General features: G+C 38.1%; 1 protein-coding gene across 6 annotated transcripts in view; it reads right to left on the reverse strand.

Annotated features, from left to right (window-relative positions):
* Nucleotides 1-20,481, reverse strand: part of EEIG2 (EEIG family member 2) — a 66,419-nt gene that overhangs the window by 21,350 nt on the left and 24,588 nt on the right. For all 6 annotated transcript variants that reach the window (XM_072968089.1, XM_072968090.1, XM_072968087.1 and 3 more), the window contains exons 3-5: nucleotides 13,451-13,480; nucleotides 9,135-9,251; nucleotides 7,611-7,657 (exon numbers count right to left, since the gene is read on the reverse strand). In XM_072968089.1, the coding sequence (XP_072824190.1) occupies nucleotides 7,611-7,657; nucleotides 9,135-9,251; nucleotides 13,451-13,480 (194 nt within the window). The remainder of the gene's footprint in view (nucleotides 1-7,610; nucleotides 7,658-9,134; nucleotides 9,252-13,450; nucleotides 13,481-20,481) is intronic.

Consider the following 20,481-nt stretch of genomic DNA (forward strand, 5'->3'; position numbering starts at 1 on the left):
AGGTGAAAGACTTTGAAAACTAAAACACTGATAAAGGAAACTGAGGATGATTCAAAGAAACGGAAAGATATTTCATACTCTTGGATTGGAAGAATTAATATTATTAAAGTGGCCATACTACTGAAAACAATCTACAGATTTAAAGTAATCCCTATCAAGATACCCATGACATTTTCCATGGAACTAGAACAAATAACCCTAAAATTTATATGGAATCACAAAGACCCAGAATTGCCAAAGCAATACTGAGGAAAAAGAACAAAGGGGGAGGTAAAACACTTCCAGATTTCAGACTATACAAAGCTACACTAATCAAAACAGTGTGTTACTGGCGCAAAAACAGACATACAGATCTACGGAACAGGATAGAGAGCCCAGAAATAAACCCACACACCTAGAGTCAGTTAATTTTTGACAAAGGAGGTAAGAATATACAATGGAGTAAGGACAGTCTCTTCAGCAAGTGGTGTTGGGAAAACTGGACAGCAGCATGTAAATCAATGAAGTTAGAACACTCCCTCACACTCTACAGATAAACTCAAAATGGGTTAAAGACTTAAATATAAGACAGGACACCATAAATCTCCTAGAAGAGAACATAGGCAAAACATTCTCTGACATAAATCCTAGCAATGTTTTATTAGGTAAGTCTCTGAAGGCAAAAGAAATAAAAGCAAAAATAAACAAATGTGACCTAATAAAATTTAAAAGCCTGGGCACAGCAAAAAAATGAAAAGATGACCTATTTGTGAAAATATTTGTGAATGATGCGACTGACAGGGGTTAAATATCCAAAATATATAAACAGCTCATACAACTCGATCCTGAAGAAACAAACAACCCAATCAAAAAATGGGGAGAAGAGTTAAACAGACATTTTCCCAAAGAAGACACACATGGCCAACAGGCACATGAAAAGATGTTCAACACTGCTAATTATCAGAGAAATGCAAATCAAAACTAAAGTGAGATATCACCTCACACCAGTCAGAATGGTCACCATCAAAAAGTCTACAAATAATAAATGCTGGAGAGGGTGTGGAGAAAAGGAAACTCTCTTACACTGCAGGTGGGAAGGTAAATTGGTGCAGCCACTATGGAAAACAGTATGGAGGTTCCTTAAAAAACTAAAAATAGGGGTACCACACACATGATCCAGCAATCCTACTCCTTCTCTTTCAGCAAAAGATGAAAATTCTTAATTCAAAAAGATACATGCACCCCCAATGGTCATAGCAGCACCATTTACAACAGCCTAGACATGGAAACAACCCAAGTGCCCATCAACAGAAGACTGGCTTAAGAAGACATGGTGTATATATACAATGAACTATTACTCAGCCATAAAATAATGAAATATTGCCATCTGCAGCAACATGGAAGGACCTAGAGAATACACTTAGTAAAGCAAGTCAGACAAAGACAAATATTACATATCACTTACATGTGGAGTCTAAAATAATAATACAAATGAATCTATATACAAAACAGAAACATACTCATAGACATTGAAAACAAAATTTCAAAATTGTAGAATAGATAAACAAGATTACACTGTATAGCACAGGGAAATATACACAAAATGTTATGATAACTCACAGAAAAAAAATGTGACAATGAGTGTGTATATGTCCATGAATGACTGAAAAATTGTGCTGAACACTGGAATTTGACACAACATTGTAAAATGATTATAAATCAATAAAAAATTAAAAAAATTGGACTATAAAAAAAAATAAAGACTGTACTTTGAGTAAATACTAAAAAAACAAAAAAACAAAAAAACAAATAAAACCCCAAACTTACTGTTACCAAAGGAGAAAGAGAGGGATAAATTAGGTGAATGGAATTAACAGATACAAACCACTATACATATAATAGGTAAGCAACAAGGATTTACTATATAGCACAGGGAATTATGTTCAATCTCTTGTAATAACCTATAATGAAGAAGACTGAAAAATATACATAACTGAATCAGTTTGTTGTATATCTGAAACTAACACAATATTGTAAATCAACTATGCTTCAATTAAAAAAAAAGAAAAAAGTCACCAAAACCAGAATCCTAGATATTGCCTGTTCCTTCCTACTCACTTTTATCCATACCCAATCAATTTCCATATCCCACAGACTCTCTCTCAGTACTTTTCCTATTCATCAGCTCTTCTCCACCTCCACTAATTACTTGAGCTTGGCCTTCGCAGCCTTTCCTGGGTGACTGTAAGAGTCTCCTAACTAGTCTGCCTACCTCTATTGCATGCTACCTTCACTGTGCTCTTTCTAAAGTGTGCATATGCACATGTTACTCTGACTTAACTCACTTTAATAGCTCCTTTGGGATGAAGCTCAAACTCCTCAGAATGGCAATACAAGGCCCCATGCAGTCTGACCTAGACCCACCTCTTCAATTACCAAAAGCTATAATTTTAAACAACGTAAAGCAGGTTGGTGGGAAAAAAAGAAAAACAAAAACCCTACATTCAATATTCTATAAGAAATACCAATATGTAAAAGAAATACACTTACAAAGAATGGAATCTCTAGTCAGTTACAAATCACTAATCATTGACGGTGACTCATGCCTGCTTGTCTAAATTCTTATCTTTTTAATACCTGCTCCTTTGTTTTTCCTTTCACAGGTGTCCTGATTAGTGTCTCCATCTCTCTACCTCTTAGACCTATTTTCCACCCTTCAGAACTCCCAGCCTGTGGCCTCTGCCCTTTCTCTCTCTCCATCAGTCTCCCTCTGGCTCTGCTCCCTCCTGTCCAGTCTGACTTCACAGCCATAACACTCTGAGCAATACCTTCAGTTTGGTGCCCTGTGCTCTGCAGTCTCAAAAAATCTGAAGAATCCCAATCCTTCATAATTTCAGCCATCTGCACTAACTTCTCTATTCCTGGGGCAACTAACCATTATGGAGAAAATTCACACTGATATTAAGGCAAATTTAGAATAAAAAATTCCTAGCGAATTTTAGAGTCTGAAGTCTCCCAAGTCATCTGAGACAACTCAGTTGTGCGGAATAAATAATCACTGAGTGCCCATCATGTGCCACCTTTTTAATCCTATTACGCTTTTTGTTCTGAAAATGTTTTTATATCCCTTATCAGAAACTGTTTGATGTAGCCCTGTTACAGAAGGAAAGGGACGGGATTATTTTGTTTTAATTTCACAGTAATGTTAAGAGTATGGGAGAAATGACCTCCTAAAGCGACACGACTACCTACTGGGTATTTCATAAATATTCTTTCCACGCCCGGTCACAATGCCATAAACTTGTACAAGCTTCTTGCAACATCTCTACACACCTCCTGTGCTTAGTGATTTCCTGTTCATCCTTTAAAACCCAGCTCAGTGTTCCCCTCTCAGCGAAGATCTTCCTGGTCTTCCAGGAAAAGGAGTTAGGGTCCCTATCCTCTATGCCTCAGTGACATCATGTATTGTACGTCTGTCCCTCACGCCAACAGAGACTCCTTCAGAGCAGGTGGCTGGTCTTACTCAGCTTGGTAAATGCCAGCACACGGCAGGCAACCAACGCACACGCAGTGAGTGAGTGAGTCCTGGGACCCTGGACAAATCAGCTCCTTGACCTCTGAGCCGCAATGTCCTCCCATCACAGAGTTGATAATATTCACATTACAGAATTGTTCCAGGAATTAAACTGGGTGACAGTAACAGTCATTAAATCATTTCGGCAAATGGTGATTTTCTTCCTTCTGGAATAGTAATACCCCAGAGCCCTAGCTCCTCAAGAGGGTTACATCACCCCTAGGTCCGCTTTACCAGCAGACAATTAAACGCCAGCACAGTATATAATTTCTCCTTCAAAATCTCCTTTTTCTTCATTGGTTCTAGCGATTGGCTTTCTTCTCAGAGTCAGCTTCATTCTTTTATAAAGAGCCGGTGGCTATTTTAAGAGTTGAAGAGAAATACAAAACAGAGTTCAGGGCAAGTGGTTGGTTAGAGGTTGGCTTACCATCTGTCTTCATAAATACTGACTTTAGTATAAAATTTGTGTTTCTGAAAAATTGTGCAATCTGAGTCACAGATCTGCTCATATAGTACCAAAACTAGAACTTGACTCTGAGAATGCTAAGGATCCACTGTACTCTGTCTGTTTCTCTGGTAGGTTTTTGAAAACTTTATATCATGAAAAATTTAAAGACAGACAAAAGCAGAGAGAACCGTCCAATGAACCTCCCTAGCAGCGATTCACATCTATGGCTTACAGACAACACTCAGTCAAGTCACTCAATTGCTCTGTGCCTCAGTGTTCTCACCTGTAAAAGGAGGACATGGATTATACCCATATTTTTGAAACTGGCTTCATGAAGCTCCTTTAGGCACTTCAGGGGGTAGCAGGATTCTATACCTTTTACCACTTAATAGAAAAATGTTATATATGGGATTCATAATATATTTGTGCAAAGGATTTTTGTGGCTAAATATTCTGGGGAAAAAAGTCACCAGATCAGACAACTTCCAACACTCTTTTCAGCTCTGAAGTACTGTGATTGTACATATTTGATATACACTAAAATACCACCTGGTAAAAGTAATTTACTTTTCACATCAGCAGTTCAAACGTTTTTCCATTCAGTCCCTACTCAGTATGAGAAAGTGCACTGATGGGTCAGAGCTGCTCTTTTCCCACTGACAGTTGCACAATTTCAGATATTCAAAGAAAAGAGAAAACAAATATTGGGGGTTTGATTCTCCTGAGAAATACTTTTGTGTCTTGGGATTAGGTAAAGTTTGTTTATGCTAATGAGTTATAAAAGTCTTTCTCTGTAAACTCCAGACTCTCAGAATTACATTTGTGGAGATAACACAGAACATAAGATGATCTATTTTTGAGCTCTTCAGTATCTGAGTTTCATAAATGGATAAAATGGCAGAGAAAGAGCCAGAAAGGGAACATTCATAAAAAGCTCCTAAGGAGGAAAGCATTTTCTTCTATTAAATTTTGCTGCTCATTTTCTCATTTCACCCTAAACTGATTCCACCAGAAAAACATATTGTTACCTAAGAAGCAAAAACTGTTTAGTCCCAAAAGAGTAGGAAATAAAGAAAGAAGCCAGGAAATCGTGGTTTGAGAGAAAACAGCACAGGAAAGCTAAGTTATAGGAAAATGCGTAATTTTAATCAAGAATTGATTTGTGTTATATATATATTTTTTCATCTTTATAAACAGCATATGTACATAGAGAATTATATGGATGTTGCTATTGAAAGCATGAAGCTAATGCATGAGGAAGTAATTGTTTACTTTTCTATCTTTTTTCTCAGATATTTAAATAATACCTGATTAAGTTTCATTTTAAATGATTAGGTGTCTTCAAGATTGCTGCAGGCATCCTACTGCCTTTTCCCATACTCTCTGAGAAGACTTTTAACAGATCTTTTCCTCTTTCCTCAAACCTCCATCTCCATTTCTTCCATCCTTGCTCTTCAATGATCACTTTGTTTCCTGTATCACTAAGAAATCGGGAGCAATTTGAAAATAACCTCCGTACGTTTCCTTTTCTCATATAACTGCATCTGTAGCCAAATTCTCTGCCCTCATTCCTCTTGACAAGGACACTCTTCTAACAACTGTCCCTTTTCTCTTCTGCAGTACGTTTCTCCTTGTCTACTGGACTATTCGTATCAGATACAAGTACACTGTGCTATCTCCCATGTTAAAAAACAAACAAAAAGCTGTCCTTAACCTCATAGCCTATTTTTATTTATAACTACATTTTTCTGTTTTTTTTATAGCAAAATTCCTCCTAATTGTTTATGCTCACTGTCTCCAATTTTTCTCTTCCAAAATTGTCTTTAACTCCCTCCAATATGGCTGTAGTTTAAAAGCATTCCACCAGTGCTTGTCAGAGTCACCAACGGTGACTATACCCCAACGGTCTCTATACTGCAAAATGCAGAGGTCAATTCTCAGCCCTCGCCTTTTATGACCTCCTTAAGTAGTGTGTAACATAGTTGATTACTCCCTCCTTTTTGAAACACGCTCTTCACCTGGTTTCAGGACCATACTCTCCTTTGGTCCCTTCCTCTTTGTCTCATCGGTGGCACCTTTGCTGGTTCTGCCCTATCTCCCCAACCTCTAACATGCTGGAGTGTCCCACATCTCAGTCTTTTTTTCCCCTCTTTTAAAAATTTATTTTATTGAGGTATCTTTGATTACGATGTTGTGTTAGTTTCAGGTGTACAGCAAAGTGATTCAGTTATACATATATACATACATATATATTCTTTTTCAGATTCTTTTCCATTATAGGTTATTACAAAATATTGAATATAGTTCCCTGTGCTGTAGAGTAGGTCCTTGTTGTTTGTCTATTATATATATAGTAGACACATCTCAGTCTTTTGTTCTTTATTTATACTCATTCTCTCTAGGTCATTTAATCAAAGCTCATGGCTTTAACTAGTATCTATGTGCTGCTAATGTCATGATTTCCAAACTTCTGTCTCCAGTCTGGCCCTTCCCACTGAACCCTGTGGTGATATAGCCAACTGCCTACTTAAAATGCCTAGCTGGATGTTAAAGAGGGATCTCAAATTTAACACGTCCAACACCCAAGTTCCCAACCTGTTCCACTTATAGACTCTCATTTCAATAAATGTACCCCACTCTTCTAGTTACTCAGGCCCAGACCATGCATTGCTGAGACACTCTCTTAACTCATCTACCTATTTCTGCCCTTGGCTCCCTCATTGCTCCTCACAAATCATCTATTCTCTACCCAGCAACCGTAAGTCTGATCATTTTACTCCTCTGTTTTAAACCCTCCAGCAGCTTTTTATTGCCCTCAGATTCTAAGTGGCCTACGAGACTATTATTATAATGGCCTACAAGACGCTGTCATCTGATCTCATCTGCTGTTAACCTCCTCATTCCCTCTGTTCTAGACGTATTGGGCTCCAGGCAGCTACCTGAACATGCAAAACACACTCCTCTCTCAAGGACTTTCTCCTTGCTGCCTCTGCCTCAAATGCTCTTTCCCCAAACATCTGCACGGCTTGCTACCCACCTCCCTCAGGTCTCTGCTCAAATATCATACCCTTTAACAGGAAGGACTTTCCTGACTAAATAAATATAAAGCACTCCTCCCCACCGTGGCCCTCCTACCCTGCTTTATTTTTCTCCAAAGCACTCATCACCATCTTTATGTTATACATTTACTTGTTGGTTTGTTGTTTATTTTCCTCTTAGAATATAAGCTCCAAGATGTCAGGGACTTGATCTTTTTTTTTTCCACTGCTATTTCTCTAGTGTCAAAATTAGGGCCTAGCACATAGAAAGGCACTTAATAGGTATTTGTTGAAGAAATAAGAAAGTCCACAGAGATCAAATTAAAAATTTTAATTTGTATAATTTCACCCAAAACCTGAAGATGACAAAAGACCCATAGCATAAATAATTCAGAGTGTGCAGAGCTTGTCTGGTAACTTCTATGAGGGTCAGGTCAGTGTCCTGGGAAAAGAACTATTCCTTTGCTGATATTAGCCCACCAACACTACAAAATACGAATGTGAAAATTTAAACAAACAAATCACTGCTACACTCTCAGATAAATAACTCATTCGCTGAGCATCAACTTACGTTTTAAAACAGGGGTCACCAGACATCAGTTGCATACTGATCAAAACCTGAACATAAGAAAAAGAAATACTGTAATTATAAAAGATCTTGCGAGGTGAAGCCATGTTCTGCTAATCTGTGCACTCTTGACAGTACCTGGTCCAGTATTTTCTATTTAGAAATAGACAGTATTACATAAAATGATTACTGAATTGGGTTATTTCCAGTATTGAATTGCTGCTTTATACAGACATAGGTTAAAAATCATTTTTAACATTCAAAACTTTGTATCTGCAAAAATCAGAGTGGAAAAGTTGGAAACAGAAAGCAAGTGCTTCACCAGGAACGATCCTGTGGGTGTGTGCTGTTCTGGTCTATTTTATCTGTCTTTCCTCCCAGATTCCTGTAGTGTTTAAGCGTCTGGAATGTTTCCCTCCAACGTGTTTGCCATTGTAATGCTTCCAGGGGTGCTGGCTGACGGCCTGTGAGAGTAGAATGCGTCTGGCCTTTGCTCGCGATTTGGACCAGAATTTAAAGCTTTGCTAATGCTTTCTGAAATGCTGCTATTCTCAAGTTGCTGGCTGCCTTTTAAGAACCAGCCCTAGGATCTTACTTTGTTCTTCTGGGAATGATAATGATAATGGTAATAATGTCGACAACCTTAGCAACAGTCACGATTTGAAAATTTATTCAGTGCCGGGCACTGAATTTGAAAACTGTTAGGTTACAGGGTAATTCTTTGTCCACTAACTTCTGACATTCAGTCTTTATACAGAATTATTTTCCTTATTTCTAAAATTAAAAAATTTTACTTTTTAATTGGGGGAGGTAATTTTAGGTTTACTTGTTTGTTTGTTTGTCTGTTTTAACCAGAGGTACTGGGAATTGAACCCAGGACTTTGTGTATGCTAGGTATGCACTCTACCACTGAGCTATACACTCCCCCTATTCTCCTTTCTTATCATTAGATAACTTGCTATAATGGCGTAACCTGACGGAAATAGAGCAAAAGGTTTATGCAGTGAGTTGTACCAGGTGCAAGGTACTTTACCAGCTCTCTGAAGTGTGTATTCCCTGTGGGTTCACCAGAATACATGGCTCCTGAAGGTACTTGGAAAAAGTAGGGCAGATGTCCAAAGTGAGTTCCACCTGTCACTTCACTTGTTGGGCGAGAGCCCAGTGACTTCTACGTGCCCACCACAGCTGCTTTGGAAATCACCTCTTGGAAGCCGTAAACATTTCAAACTGTTCATTCAAGCTGCTCCTTCCTCTCAGTGGCCCTTTTGCTGTGGTGGTTGTGTGTATTCTTCCCTAAATGTTCAAAGCACCAGAGAGCACCTCAGAACCATGAAAGCGAACATCTGCTCCTTTTCAGTGCTTCTGTGATTTGGAGAATTTTCTCTCCTAGCTGGTGAGTATTTCAGTGGTGTGGTCAGCTTATGATCTCAGGATTGATTCCCATCTTGCCCTTGACAGTATATACCTTTGCTTATTTAAAGGCAGAGAATCTCATGTGTTGACATGCAAATCTGGAAACGTGCTTACTTTAAGAATGGAATTATCTTGTCTTGTATTTTTGGTGTCATAGCCTTCCAGTAAACAGCGACGAGTGGTATTTCCTGATCCAGCAAACTCTGCCAGGTTTAGATCTGCAAAGCCCAGCTATGAAAAGAAAGAGAATTATATTAATAGAATATCTACTAGGCTTCTATCACATTCTCTTTAAAATAAACATTCAACCCGTGTGCTCTATCCAAGTTGTCTCAAACTTCAGTCATTTGCAACTTAACACTATCTGTTTAATTCTTTGCTTAGTATGTCTTAAAAATTGGCTCACTTTTTGTAAAAATTTATTACCTATTCTACTCTTGCCTTAAGCAAAATGAAGTCACAGATCTGACATGCTAATATAACTGTTATAACTGTTAATGTAAAAATAATGCATATTAAACAACTGAAATCAATGCAAGCAGCAGTGGCGCTCACGCTGCACTATGGGAGATACTAGCAGCCCAGTCGTGGTCAGTTGTGTACAGAGAAAACTGATCAGACTCGCCTCCCCCGGTTCTGGTCTGGCTCTGTTTCCAGTCAACCACTGGCGACTGCAGATAGTTGCAGGTTATTAAGTTCTCACTCTCTGCACAAGAACTAAGTGATTTAAGTGTATCACATACTTTCTTTGGTACAAGCTCCTTCTTCTTCACCACCTTCCACAACACTTGCCTTGCTGATACCCCTTAGAGCTAAATCTCTCTTTATGAAGCTTTCTTCCTTCCTTCCCTCACACCAACCTTCCCTGCTTAGTTACCCAGAAACTCAGCTCAAACCATTCCTCCCTCTTATTACTACCTAAGTTTGGTCCCCATTTTCTGCAGCTACCAAAGATTGCCCTGTGATCTTTTTTCTGTTGCTCAGTCCTATGATGTTTCTCATTTCCAACTGGTATGAGAAATTATCCCCCTTATATCATTATTTTTTGAACAAACTAAGTCTATTCTACATGACTAAGTGTATATAGTTTTTTATTAACAAAAAAATGTTTTGAGCTAGTAATTAATTAAGCACATCTCCCTGAATACATAATAAAAAGTATTATATACTTCAACACTGCTATGTTTTTAAGCTGCCTGCTTTAATGCTTTAAAACATGCAGTGGGCACATATGAATGGCATTCAAGATGGAGATTTTAATTGTAGGCTGGAGCATTATTTTGGTGGTTTTTTTTTAACATTTTTTTATTGATTTATAATCATTTTACAATGTTGTGTCAAATTCCAGTGTTCAGCACAATTTTTCAGTCATTCTTGGTGGTTTTTAATTGGCACAAAAAGGATGAAGAATAAGAAGTTAAGAGACCAGCTGAAGGTCCACAAGCTCCAAATGAAGTAAGTCAGAAGTACGTCAAGCCACAGGTAACATCTACCTGATCTTCACATGGTCACTCTGGTCTTAATGCCTCTTGCAGGGGTCCAAGAGATCAGCAGGAAAACCTGAGTATGTCCAGAGCAAAGTCACATCTAAATGAACATGTGAAGACTCAGCTCTGTGATCACACGTCATCTATATGCTCTATTTCATACATTAGCCTTGCTCTTTGAACTTCCAGCACCTCCTATTCCAACTACACTCTTTGCTGATGCTTTGCTTCCTATTTCACGCAGAAGATAAAAGCCCTCCGAGGAGCACTGGACTTCCACAGGCTCCGCCCCCTGCCCGCCGCCAGCCCACGCCTTCGCCTTCCTGCCGGCTGTAAGGGAACTGGCCGTGCTCCCGTCCCAGGCCAGCCACTCTCCTCTCACCCAATCACTGCTTCAGGGATTCTTCCCTCTCTTTTGCATTCCGGAATTCCCCTCTCTCCTGGATCATTCCCACCAGCGCGCAAACGTGCTGGATTTTCTCCCATCTTAACGCACAAGAGAAAACAAGACCTCACCCTACACCTCTCGCCGGCCACTCTTCTGCCCCCCTTTGTAGCACAACTCCTTGAAGGACTCGTCTGTGCCGTCTGTGCCGACAGGCTCTGATTCCTGCGTGCACGGCCCCTCGTCAACTTCATTCCCCCTGCTCTTCTCCTTATTTACTCTTGCAGCCACAGGTCCTTTTCCATGAAAACCAAAGACCACCTCAAAGCCTTTAGCCTGACACATTCTCTTAGACCTTCTTACAGCTTCCTTCGTCGCACCATCAGGGTCTATGTTTGAATGTCATCTCTCTAAAGGGGCCTCCCCTAATAGCTCTAAAACATGCCTGCCTCCTCCCTCCCCTCCCCTGCAGTTGTCACCGTCTGTCCCTTATCTGCTTTGTTTCTCCTCAGTAGATGTCAGTACATCATATATATAAACATTTCGTATTTACTTTGTTTACTGCCTGTCCCCCTTCCTCAATCCTCCTTTAGAATTTAAGCTCCCCAAAGGCAGGAAGTTTTGTCTGTTTTGTTCACTGTTGTGTCTCCAATATTTAGAAAAGTGCCAGGAACAATACCTGGCACATGGGAGGCAGTTAACACATTTTTTTTGAATAAAAAACAGCCCTCTGGCTTATCATCCACTGTTCATAGTGTCACTATTTACAACAGCCAAGACATGGAAGCAACCTAAATGTCCAACAACAGATGACTAGATAAAGATGTATACACACACACACACACACACACACACACACACACACACACACACACTGGAATATTACTCAGCCATAAAAAGAATAAAACAATGCCATTTGTAGGATGTAGATGGACTTGGAGATCATCATACTAAGTGAAGTAAATCAGAAAGAGAAAGAAAAATACCATATGATATAACTTATACGTGGAATCTAAAAAAAAAAGACACAAACTTACATGAACTTTACAAAATAGAGACAGGCTCACAGACACAGAAAACAAACTTACGGTTACCAGAGGGGAAAGTGGGTGGGGAGGGATAAACTGGGAGTTCGGAATTTGTAGATATTAACTATTATATATACAAAATAGATAAACAACAAGGTCCTACTGTATAGCACAGGTAAACTATATTCAATACCTTGTAATGTATATATATGTATTACTGAATCACTATGCTGTACACCAGAAATTAACACAATATTGTAAAACAACTGTACTTCAATAATAAAAAAGAACTTTATAAAGAAAAAAAAGGGAGAAATCAAGAAGATTTGTCAATCACAGTACAGCCTGCTTTTTTTTGCCTAACCACCATTCAACACCCTCATATTCCTTGCTAGCAAGTCCTGATTTTATTCAAGGGTCCACTCTTAGCTCATCCCTGTGTACAAAGAAAGTAACCCAACCTCTTGCTGACTGTTAAATTGTGATGAGTCTAAGTTGACTATGGCAATCCCCTCCTGATGCCCATGACTGGTTTAGGAGTAGGCATATGATCCAATGTGGACAATAAAAGGTACGGGGAAATCCTCTGAGGGCCATCTAGGAAAAGTTTTCTCACTCAAAAGTAGTCATAGATGGAGATGTAGTAGGATTTTGTTACACGTGAATGTGTTGACTAAAACTTGAGCAGCCAGTCATCTGGTGACCATGAAGGGAGCTAGCCAAGGTCAAAGCCATCGCATAAAGAATATGAGAATAAAAAAAGAAAAGTAACCTGGGTTCTTGATGATGCCCTTCAGCCAGTGGACTGACCAATCCTGGAGCAGCTCTATTTCACATCTACAGCTCTATCTCATACCTACGTGTTTTGTGAGATTAAAAAACTCTCTGGGTGAGGAGCGTTTTCTGTTACTTGGAGCAAAGAGCATACTAATTGACACTGCAATCAACTAGTTTCAGGGAGTTAGGTGGATTTGATGGCTGAAGCTAGTGTCCTGGTTCTTGGCTTAGATGACAGGATTGATGGAGATACCATCACAGAGACTGGAAATAAAAGAGGGTATGTGGGTTTCTGGTAGTAGCATTAATTATTAATTCCTTCTATCTAGCAAAAAAGTGAGGACATTCATTAGTCATTCCATATAGCTAGTAAAAGTATAAAGGACGGTAGTGGCCATGTATATACAGAGCACTGAGAGAGCACAAAGGGGGTCCTATTCCACTGGGCGTTGGGTAGGACTGAGAATACTTCGCAGGGGAGACTGAATTAGCAGTTGCTATTGTTTAATGCAAACCAGAAATCATCTTCTGGTAAGGAAGCTGAAACTTAAGAACATCATCCCATAATCAGCACTTAGAAAGAACATGACTATAATTTATTGTTGGATCCAACTATTCAATCTCCGAGTTGCTTTATTCAAAAACAGCCAAGTCTGAACAGCAATTAGAAAAGCAAACCATTAAATTTTTAAGCTTATAAATAGCAATGAGTGATATTACAAATTTCAAAAGAGTTAAAGAACACTTACTTACCTTTGCATAAGCTTTTCCACCTTTTAATTCCTGTCAAAGATAGAAAACACTATGAGGATATCATATGACTAAAGACTTGAAATTAAACATTGCAAATAATTCTGAAGTAGACATTTACACACTGGCAAGTACAGACTAAAATTATGATGATCTTAAATACAACTATTTGTATGTCCCCTAACCCCAACACATGACCAGAATTTTAATTTAGAATTTAACTTAAATCTGAAGGAGACAAATGGTGGGAAGATGAGCTGATATTTAATCTATTTGTGGAAGGTGAAATTGCCAAGTGTCCTGGACACATTGCAAGACTTGAATCACCAAAGAAAGGTTAAACACTTATTTAGTTAAGCATGTTAATACACTGGACAAAGATTTCAGCAAGAGTTGAAACTTCTACTCCAGAGACAACCACTGTTACCAATTTTTAGGAATTACCCGAAAGACGCTATATGGATATATAATTTCCCCCTTTTACTCAAATGATAGCACATTATAAACACTGTTCTGTACGTTACTTTTTCCTGCATGGCACTCCATGGTAGTACAGCAGAAACTCTCTTATCTAACTCTTATCTCATATGGACAAGACTGGCAAAAGTAAAAAATAATAATAATATACAGATGTCTTAACATTTTACTTTAAAATATATAACTTTACATTCATTTGCCAAATCTCTGGATTTAGGAAACCACACAGATGTGAGAATTAAGTGTAAAACACTTAGAACATTGTCTAGCACATAGTATACATGCTCTGTATATGTGTTTGCCATTAAAATCAGGGTCAAACTCTCCTCTCCTCATCCACTTTTAAAAATGTGTTTGCTGAATGGAGTTGTCTCTTGTCTTTCATAAACCAGATACGACAATGCATAATCTACCATTTCTATTTTTAACGTGGTGAATTTAAATAAGTTGAGAAGTACTCTAAGGTAAACTTTATTGTTCATGAATATTTGCTACCTCTCCACTTCCCGGCCCCACTGGTCAGGCTGGGGCCATGCCGCCAAATCTACTCCATTACGAATGACCACATTTTCCTTTACTAGGTAATTGTTATAGCCTTAACAGCGCCTTTAATTAAACAAAGCAAAGACAAAACTTTCTCCAGATGATTCTACCCTCTTGTAGCTAATTCTTCTCTTTGCTCCCCTCTACAGCCAAACTCTTCAAAAGACTCCCCTAAATCTGCTGTATCCCACTCTCTATTCAATCTACTCTAATTGGGCTTCTGCCCTCATTTTCCCTCTGTGACAGCTCTTAAGATTACCAATAATCTCCATCGTTTATTAAAGCCAAAGGCTCTGTCTTATTTAATTTCACAACAGCATCTGACAGGCTTGGCGGCTCTGCCTTTCTTATATCTTCTTTTCTCTAGACTTCTGTGGTGCCATAATCACCTAGTTTTACTCCTACCTCACTGGCTGCTCCTCACTCTCCTTTGCAGGACCTACTCCTTTATTTGATCTCTGTGGAAAGAATGCTAGTTGTACCCTAACTATCCATTCTCCCCTTTTCCACGGTAACAGAATCCTCTATTTTCAGTTGGGCATTAGCTACCCAAAATAAAGTAATTGACTACATTTTTCCACTTTCTTTTTGTACTATGGCAGTGCAGTAAGATCTGGCTGAAAGTATATAGAAGTGATGTAAATGAATTCTTGCTCCTTCCTTGTACTTGCTAAGTAATTTTATTCTACCTCTAAGTGTTAGAGTGATCCAGGATTTGGTCTAGGGTCTCTTGTCTCCTCTATCTATACTTTCTCCCTGGCTTATTCCATTCAGGTCTATGGCTTTAAATAAAAATTGTGTGCTGATGACTCTCAAATCTTTATCTCTAGTCTGAACTTCTCCCCGAGTTCCAAACTAGTATTTTAAATGCTTACTTGACGTTTCAGGGACACCTCAAATTTAACATGGCTAAAATAGGCCTACTGATCCCTGTTTACAATGCCCCTGAAGTTGCTCCACTTAGAGTCTTTGTTATTTTAATAAATAGCACGATCATCTACCCATAAGCTCAGGCAAAAAGTCTAAGAGTTATTCTCAATTACTTTCTCTTTTCCCTTCATTCACCATATCCAATCCATTAGCGGGAGGTCTACTTCCAAAATACATCCTGAATCATACTACCTCTGTTATAATAACTCCATGCCAAAACATAAGCATTCCTCATCTGAATTATCTCAATCACCTAAGTGGTCTCTGCAATTCATCCTTTACATAGCAGCAGAAGTGATCTTAGAAGATCAGGTCTCTCCTTATTAAAATCCTCAAAATGATTCCAAATATAACTGGAATAAAATCTAAATTCCCATAAGGCCCTACCTGATTCAGTGTCTCCAACATCATCACCAAGAACTTTCCCTCTCCCTATTTTCCATGTTCCAGTTAAGCTGGTCTTCTATATTTAAGCATGCCAGATTTGTTGTTTATCTTGCATGAGGGTCATGGTATTTTTGAATTTGTGGCTTAATGTCTTTCATCAGTTTTAGAAGATTCTCAGCCACAATCTCTCACTTTTCCTTCCAGGGCTCAAATTATATATATATATATATATATATATATATATATATATATATATATATGTATATGTATATATATATATGTATCTATATATCTCTATTTATCTATATATCTATATCTCAGATCTTTATACTGTTTCCCAAGTCTTACACTCTGTTCTGTATATTCAACTCTTTTTCTCTCTATGATTTAGCCTGGATATTTTCTTTTGCCCTATTTTCCAAAGCTTTCTTCAGCTGTGACAAATCTGCTCTTAAACATATCTGGTGACATTTAGTTTAATTTAGTTAGCTTTAAATCTTAGTTAATGTATTTTTCAGTTCTGGAATTCAATTTGATTTTTTAAAAACAGTTTCTAGTTCTATAATTTCCCATAATGTTCAATCATTATAATTTTTGTAACAAGTTTGTCTTAGACCTTCTCCAAATCTGTGTCTTTTGTTTTTATGATCTATTTTTCCTTTTGGTTTTAGTCATATAGTCGTATCACTCAGTATGCTTGGTAACTTTTGTGCATGATGACTTGAAGAAATAATTTCAGGCTCAGAGTAATGTTATTCTCCTCCAGAGAAGATATACATTTGCTTCTGGCAAGAAGTATGGTTGGGATACATCGTCTTCATCCAAGCAGCAATTGAGCTGATTAGAAGCTGAGTTTCAGTCTTAGTAAGGGTCAACCTATAGCCACTATCCTCCTCCTTCTAGGCTGAAACTCTTAGTGTGTCCCCAAAAAGCTTGAGGTATTTACTAAGGCTCCTTCTGTTGGTGGGCCCTTGACTCCACCGGTTTTGTTTGTTTGTTTATAAATGGAGGTGCTGAGGATTGAACCCAGGAACTTGTACATGCTAAGGCCACATTCTACCAATGAGCTATACCTTCTCCCCTGGAATCTATTCTTGTTCCCTTAGTCCTGTAAAATTGCCAGGATCTCAGCTCAGCTTCTTAGCTTCTCCATCACTGCTTTTGGCTCAGCTCCTTAGCTACTGCCTATAAATTAGTAAATGCTTTGAGGGCAAAAACATTGCCAAATGTCAGGGTCATCTCTTTACACTTCCCTTGTCTATTATTGTAAGCCTCTTAAATCCTTACTGCCTTGGCAGCTTCTGATGCCTTCATGCAGCTATTTTTAATATTTTATCTAGCTTTTCTGGTTGTTTTCAGAAGGAAGGGTAGCCTGTAACAAGCTAGTCCATTAATTTCAGAAGCGTAAACACCCAGGTTTATTATAATCTTACAGCCTGTTATGGATTGAATTGTGCTCCCCCCAAAAGATATGTTGAAAACTTAACCCACAGTACCTCAGAATATGACCCTACTTGGAAACAGGGTCTTTACAAAGGTAATCAAGTTAAAATGAAGTCCTATTCAACGTGACCACTGTCCTTATAAAATACAGGAAATGAAAACATAGGTAGACAAGCACAGAGGGGAGATGACATAAAGACACGAAGGAGAAGACAGCCATGTAACCAGAGTGATGCATCTACAAGTCAAGAAAGGCCTCATGCTAGGAAACTAGGAGAAAGGCAAGGGACAGCATCTTCCCTAGTGCCTTTAGAGGGAACATGGGCCTGCCGACACCTTGATTTTGGTCTTCTGAACTCCAGAACTGTACAACAATAAATTTCTGTTGTTTTAAGCCACCCAGCATGTGGCCCTTCTTTAAAGCAGCTCTAGAAAACTAACAAAGGACCATTTCATCTTCAGGTCTGGGACAGTTAATTTTATGTGTCAATTTGACTGGGTCACAGGGTGTCTAAATATTTGGTTAAACATTATTTCTCAGGGTGTCTGTGAGGGTATTTCTGGATGAGATTAACACTTGAATCAGTTGACTGAGTAAAGCAGATTGCCCTCCCCATTGTCCGTGGGGATCCCCCAGCCTGTTAAGGACATGAATGACAGAAACAGTGGAAGTTGAACTATCTCTGCCTGTTTGAGCTGGGACATGGTCTTCTCCTGCCCTCAGACTAGGATGTATACCACCAGTGCTCCTGTTTCTCAGGCCTTTGGACTTCAACTGGAACTACATCACCACGGCAAACTGTGGGACTAATCAGCTTCCATAAATTTGAAGTCAATTCCTTATAATAAATCATATATATACATATATGTATATATATATCTCCTGTTTCTCTGGAGTTCTGACTAATGCAACATCTTACTCCTTTAGAACAGCTTTTTCCTATTTCACTCGTTTTACATGGGTGCCCCCCCTTCAAATGTTATCTTTCAGAGAAGTCTTCACTAACCCCTTCCTCAATTTTCTAGAATGATGTCTTTTCCCTAAGTTATTCTCTGTTACCTCATTGTATTTGATACATAACACTTCTCACTATCTAAAAGAATCTTACTTGGTTACATGCTTACCATCATTCCTGCCACTCCTCCCCTAACTGCAACTAGAAAGTAGAGTCCTTGGGGGCAGGAACTCATCCCAGGCCACCACAGTCTTTTCAGTGCCTTAGAAAGTACCTGGCACATTGCAGGCACTCACATACTTGCAGTAAGTCTTCCCTGTGTCCTAAGCAACAGAGTACATTATCAAACTTCCGAACCTTTGTCAAATTTACAGGTAAAAAAATAGTATCTTAATTGTAGTTTTAATATACATGAATGAGACTAACTTTTTATACGTTTAAAAGCTATTTATATTTTCCTTTTTGTGAAATGTATATTCTGTCTACTTTTTTCAAAAGTTGTTAAATCTTTTTCTTACTGATTTATTTGAAGGAATTCTTTCCATACTAAAAATATTTGTCCTCTGACATTATTTGCAGATAGTTCCCCGAATTCCTGACTTTTTAAAGGTATTTTTTGTAATGCAGAAAATTTTTATAAAATTGAGTTTTACTGATTTTTCTTTATGGGATCTTACTTTTATATGATAGGGTAAGGTAGAGTAAGTTCAGTAAATATTTTCATTTACTAAGCATGGTAAGAGAATGCTAGTGGTTCATCAATATCTATTCTCTCCTTCTTTAGTGGAATCTGATAGCCCCTCAGCTAGAGACTACATTCACAGCTTTTCTCCCAGTTTGGTGTGGTCATGTAACCAAGTTCTAACCAGTGGGACATGAACAAAAACCATGAGCACCACTTTTGGGTCGCCCTAAAAAGGAATGCATTTGTTCTCATGAGGCTTTGTCTCCTTTCTCACAGGTGGAGACAGAACAAGGCTGGAGTGACTTCCTTGGATCTAAAGATGGGCACCATACAGCGAAGACGGCAGAGCTGCTCTCCCAGCCCTGGACCCCTTGGCTTTTACCCAAGAGGGACATAAATCTCAATTTTGTTTAAGTCATTGTATATTTGGGTCTCTGATTCAGTAACTTGCCATATATGCCTTAACTAATACACCAAACTTATATAGTCTGAGGAGCTGGTTTACTTCAGATGAACAAGCCCTATCCTACGCAGCAAAAAAAAATAAATAAATAAAAAAATAAAATAAAAACAATTAATTCTGAGTTATGCTTTACTATAAATTGGTTATATTTTCTTTTTCTTAAAATTCAAAGACTGAATCATCTTTCAAAATCATCTTTCAAAAATCGTGACTAAGACTAAAACTCCATTTAGAAAAAGTTTCAAATTCAGAGCCTCAGCAGGAATTAAGGCAGAAAGGGAAGAAAGTAGGATGTATCTCGACTAATCCTAGTAATTCCATAGGGAAATTATTATACCTTTATTTGGATAAGGAAACTGATTTTTTAAAAGTCAGAAGGATTGCCTAAGGTTTCACAGTTAATAACTGGCATATCTGGGATTCAAACCCAGGTCAGTATGATGCCACATACAATTTCACAGCATCACCCTTCCTTTAAGGAAGGCTCCATTCAATTATTGCTGCTACAAATGACTATTTTAGAGGTCTATTTTCATTAGAGGCTTAAAACCTATAAAATGTATGTATGTGCTTATGTTATGTTTGAACTGAATAATTTAAGCAATATAAGGGAAATTAGTGTGTAGTCACATACATCATAGTGTCCATATCGGTTGATTCAAAAAGCAAAATAAGAAATCCTGAAGTACAACCTTTTATCCAATACAGAAGGGTACAAAATCAGAGTGGAAAAGAACAAGGCAAGGGATTCCTGTTTTCATCCTGAATACTTCTCTATTTATTTTTTGAACTTGCATATGTGTTACTTTGGTAATTTAAAAAAAAGTATATAAAATTTAAAACATAAAGTCAACACTTTAATTCACCAGTAGTGGATTCCTAATGGATTTCTCTTTTTCACCCAAAAAAGGTGGGATCACTTACTTATATATGTATTAAGTTGAACCAATTTGTGACTGCAATTTTTGTAGATTATTGGTAATAAGCTTCAAATTACTATGTGGAAAGGAAATCTATAACAAAGAAAACATGGACTTAGAATCAGAAACACTTGTGCTTAAGTTCCTACTTTGCCATTTATTAGGTAAGTGAATTTGGGCACGTAACAACCTCTCTGAGCCTTGGTTTCCCTGAAAATGGAAACAATAAC

This window comes from Vicugna pacos, chromosome 9 (genome assembly GCF_048564905.1).
Source record: "Vicugna pacos chromosome 9, VicPac4, whole genome shotgun sequence".
Classification (NCBI taxonomy): Eukaryota; Metazoa; Chordata; class Mammalia; order Artiodactyla; family Camelidae; genus Vicugna; species Vicugna pacos.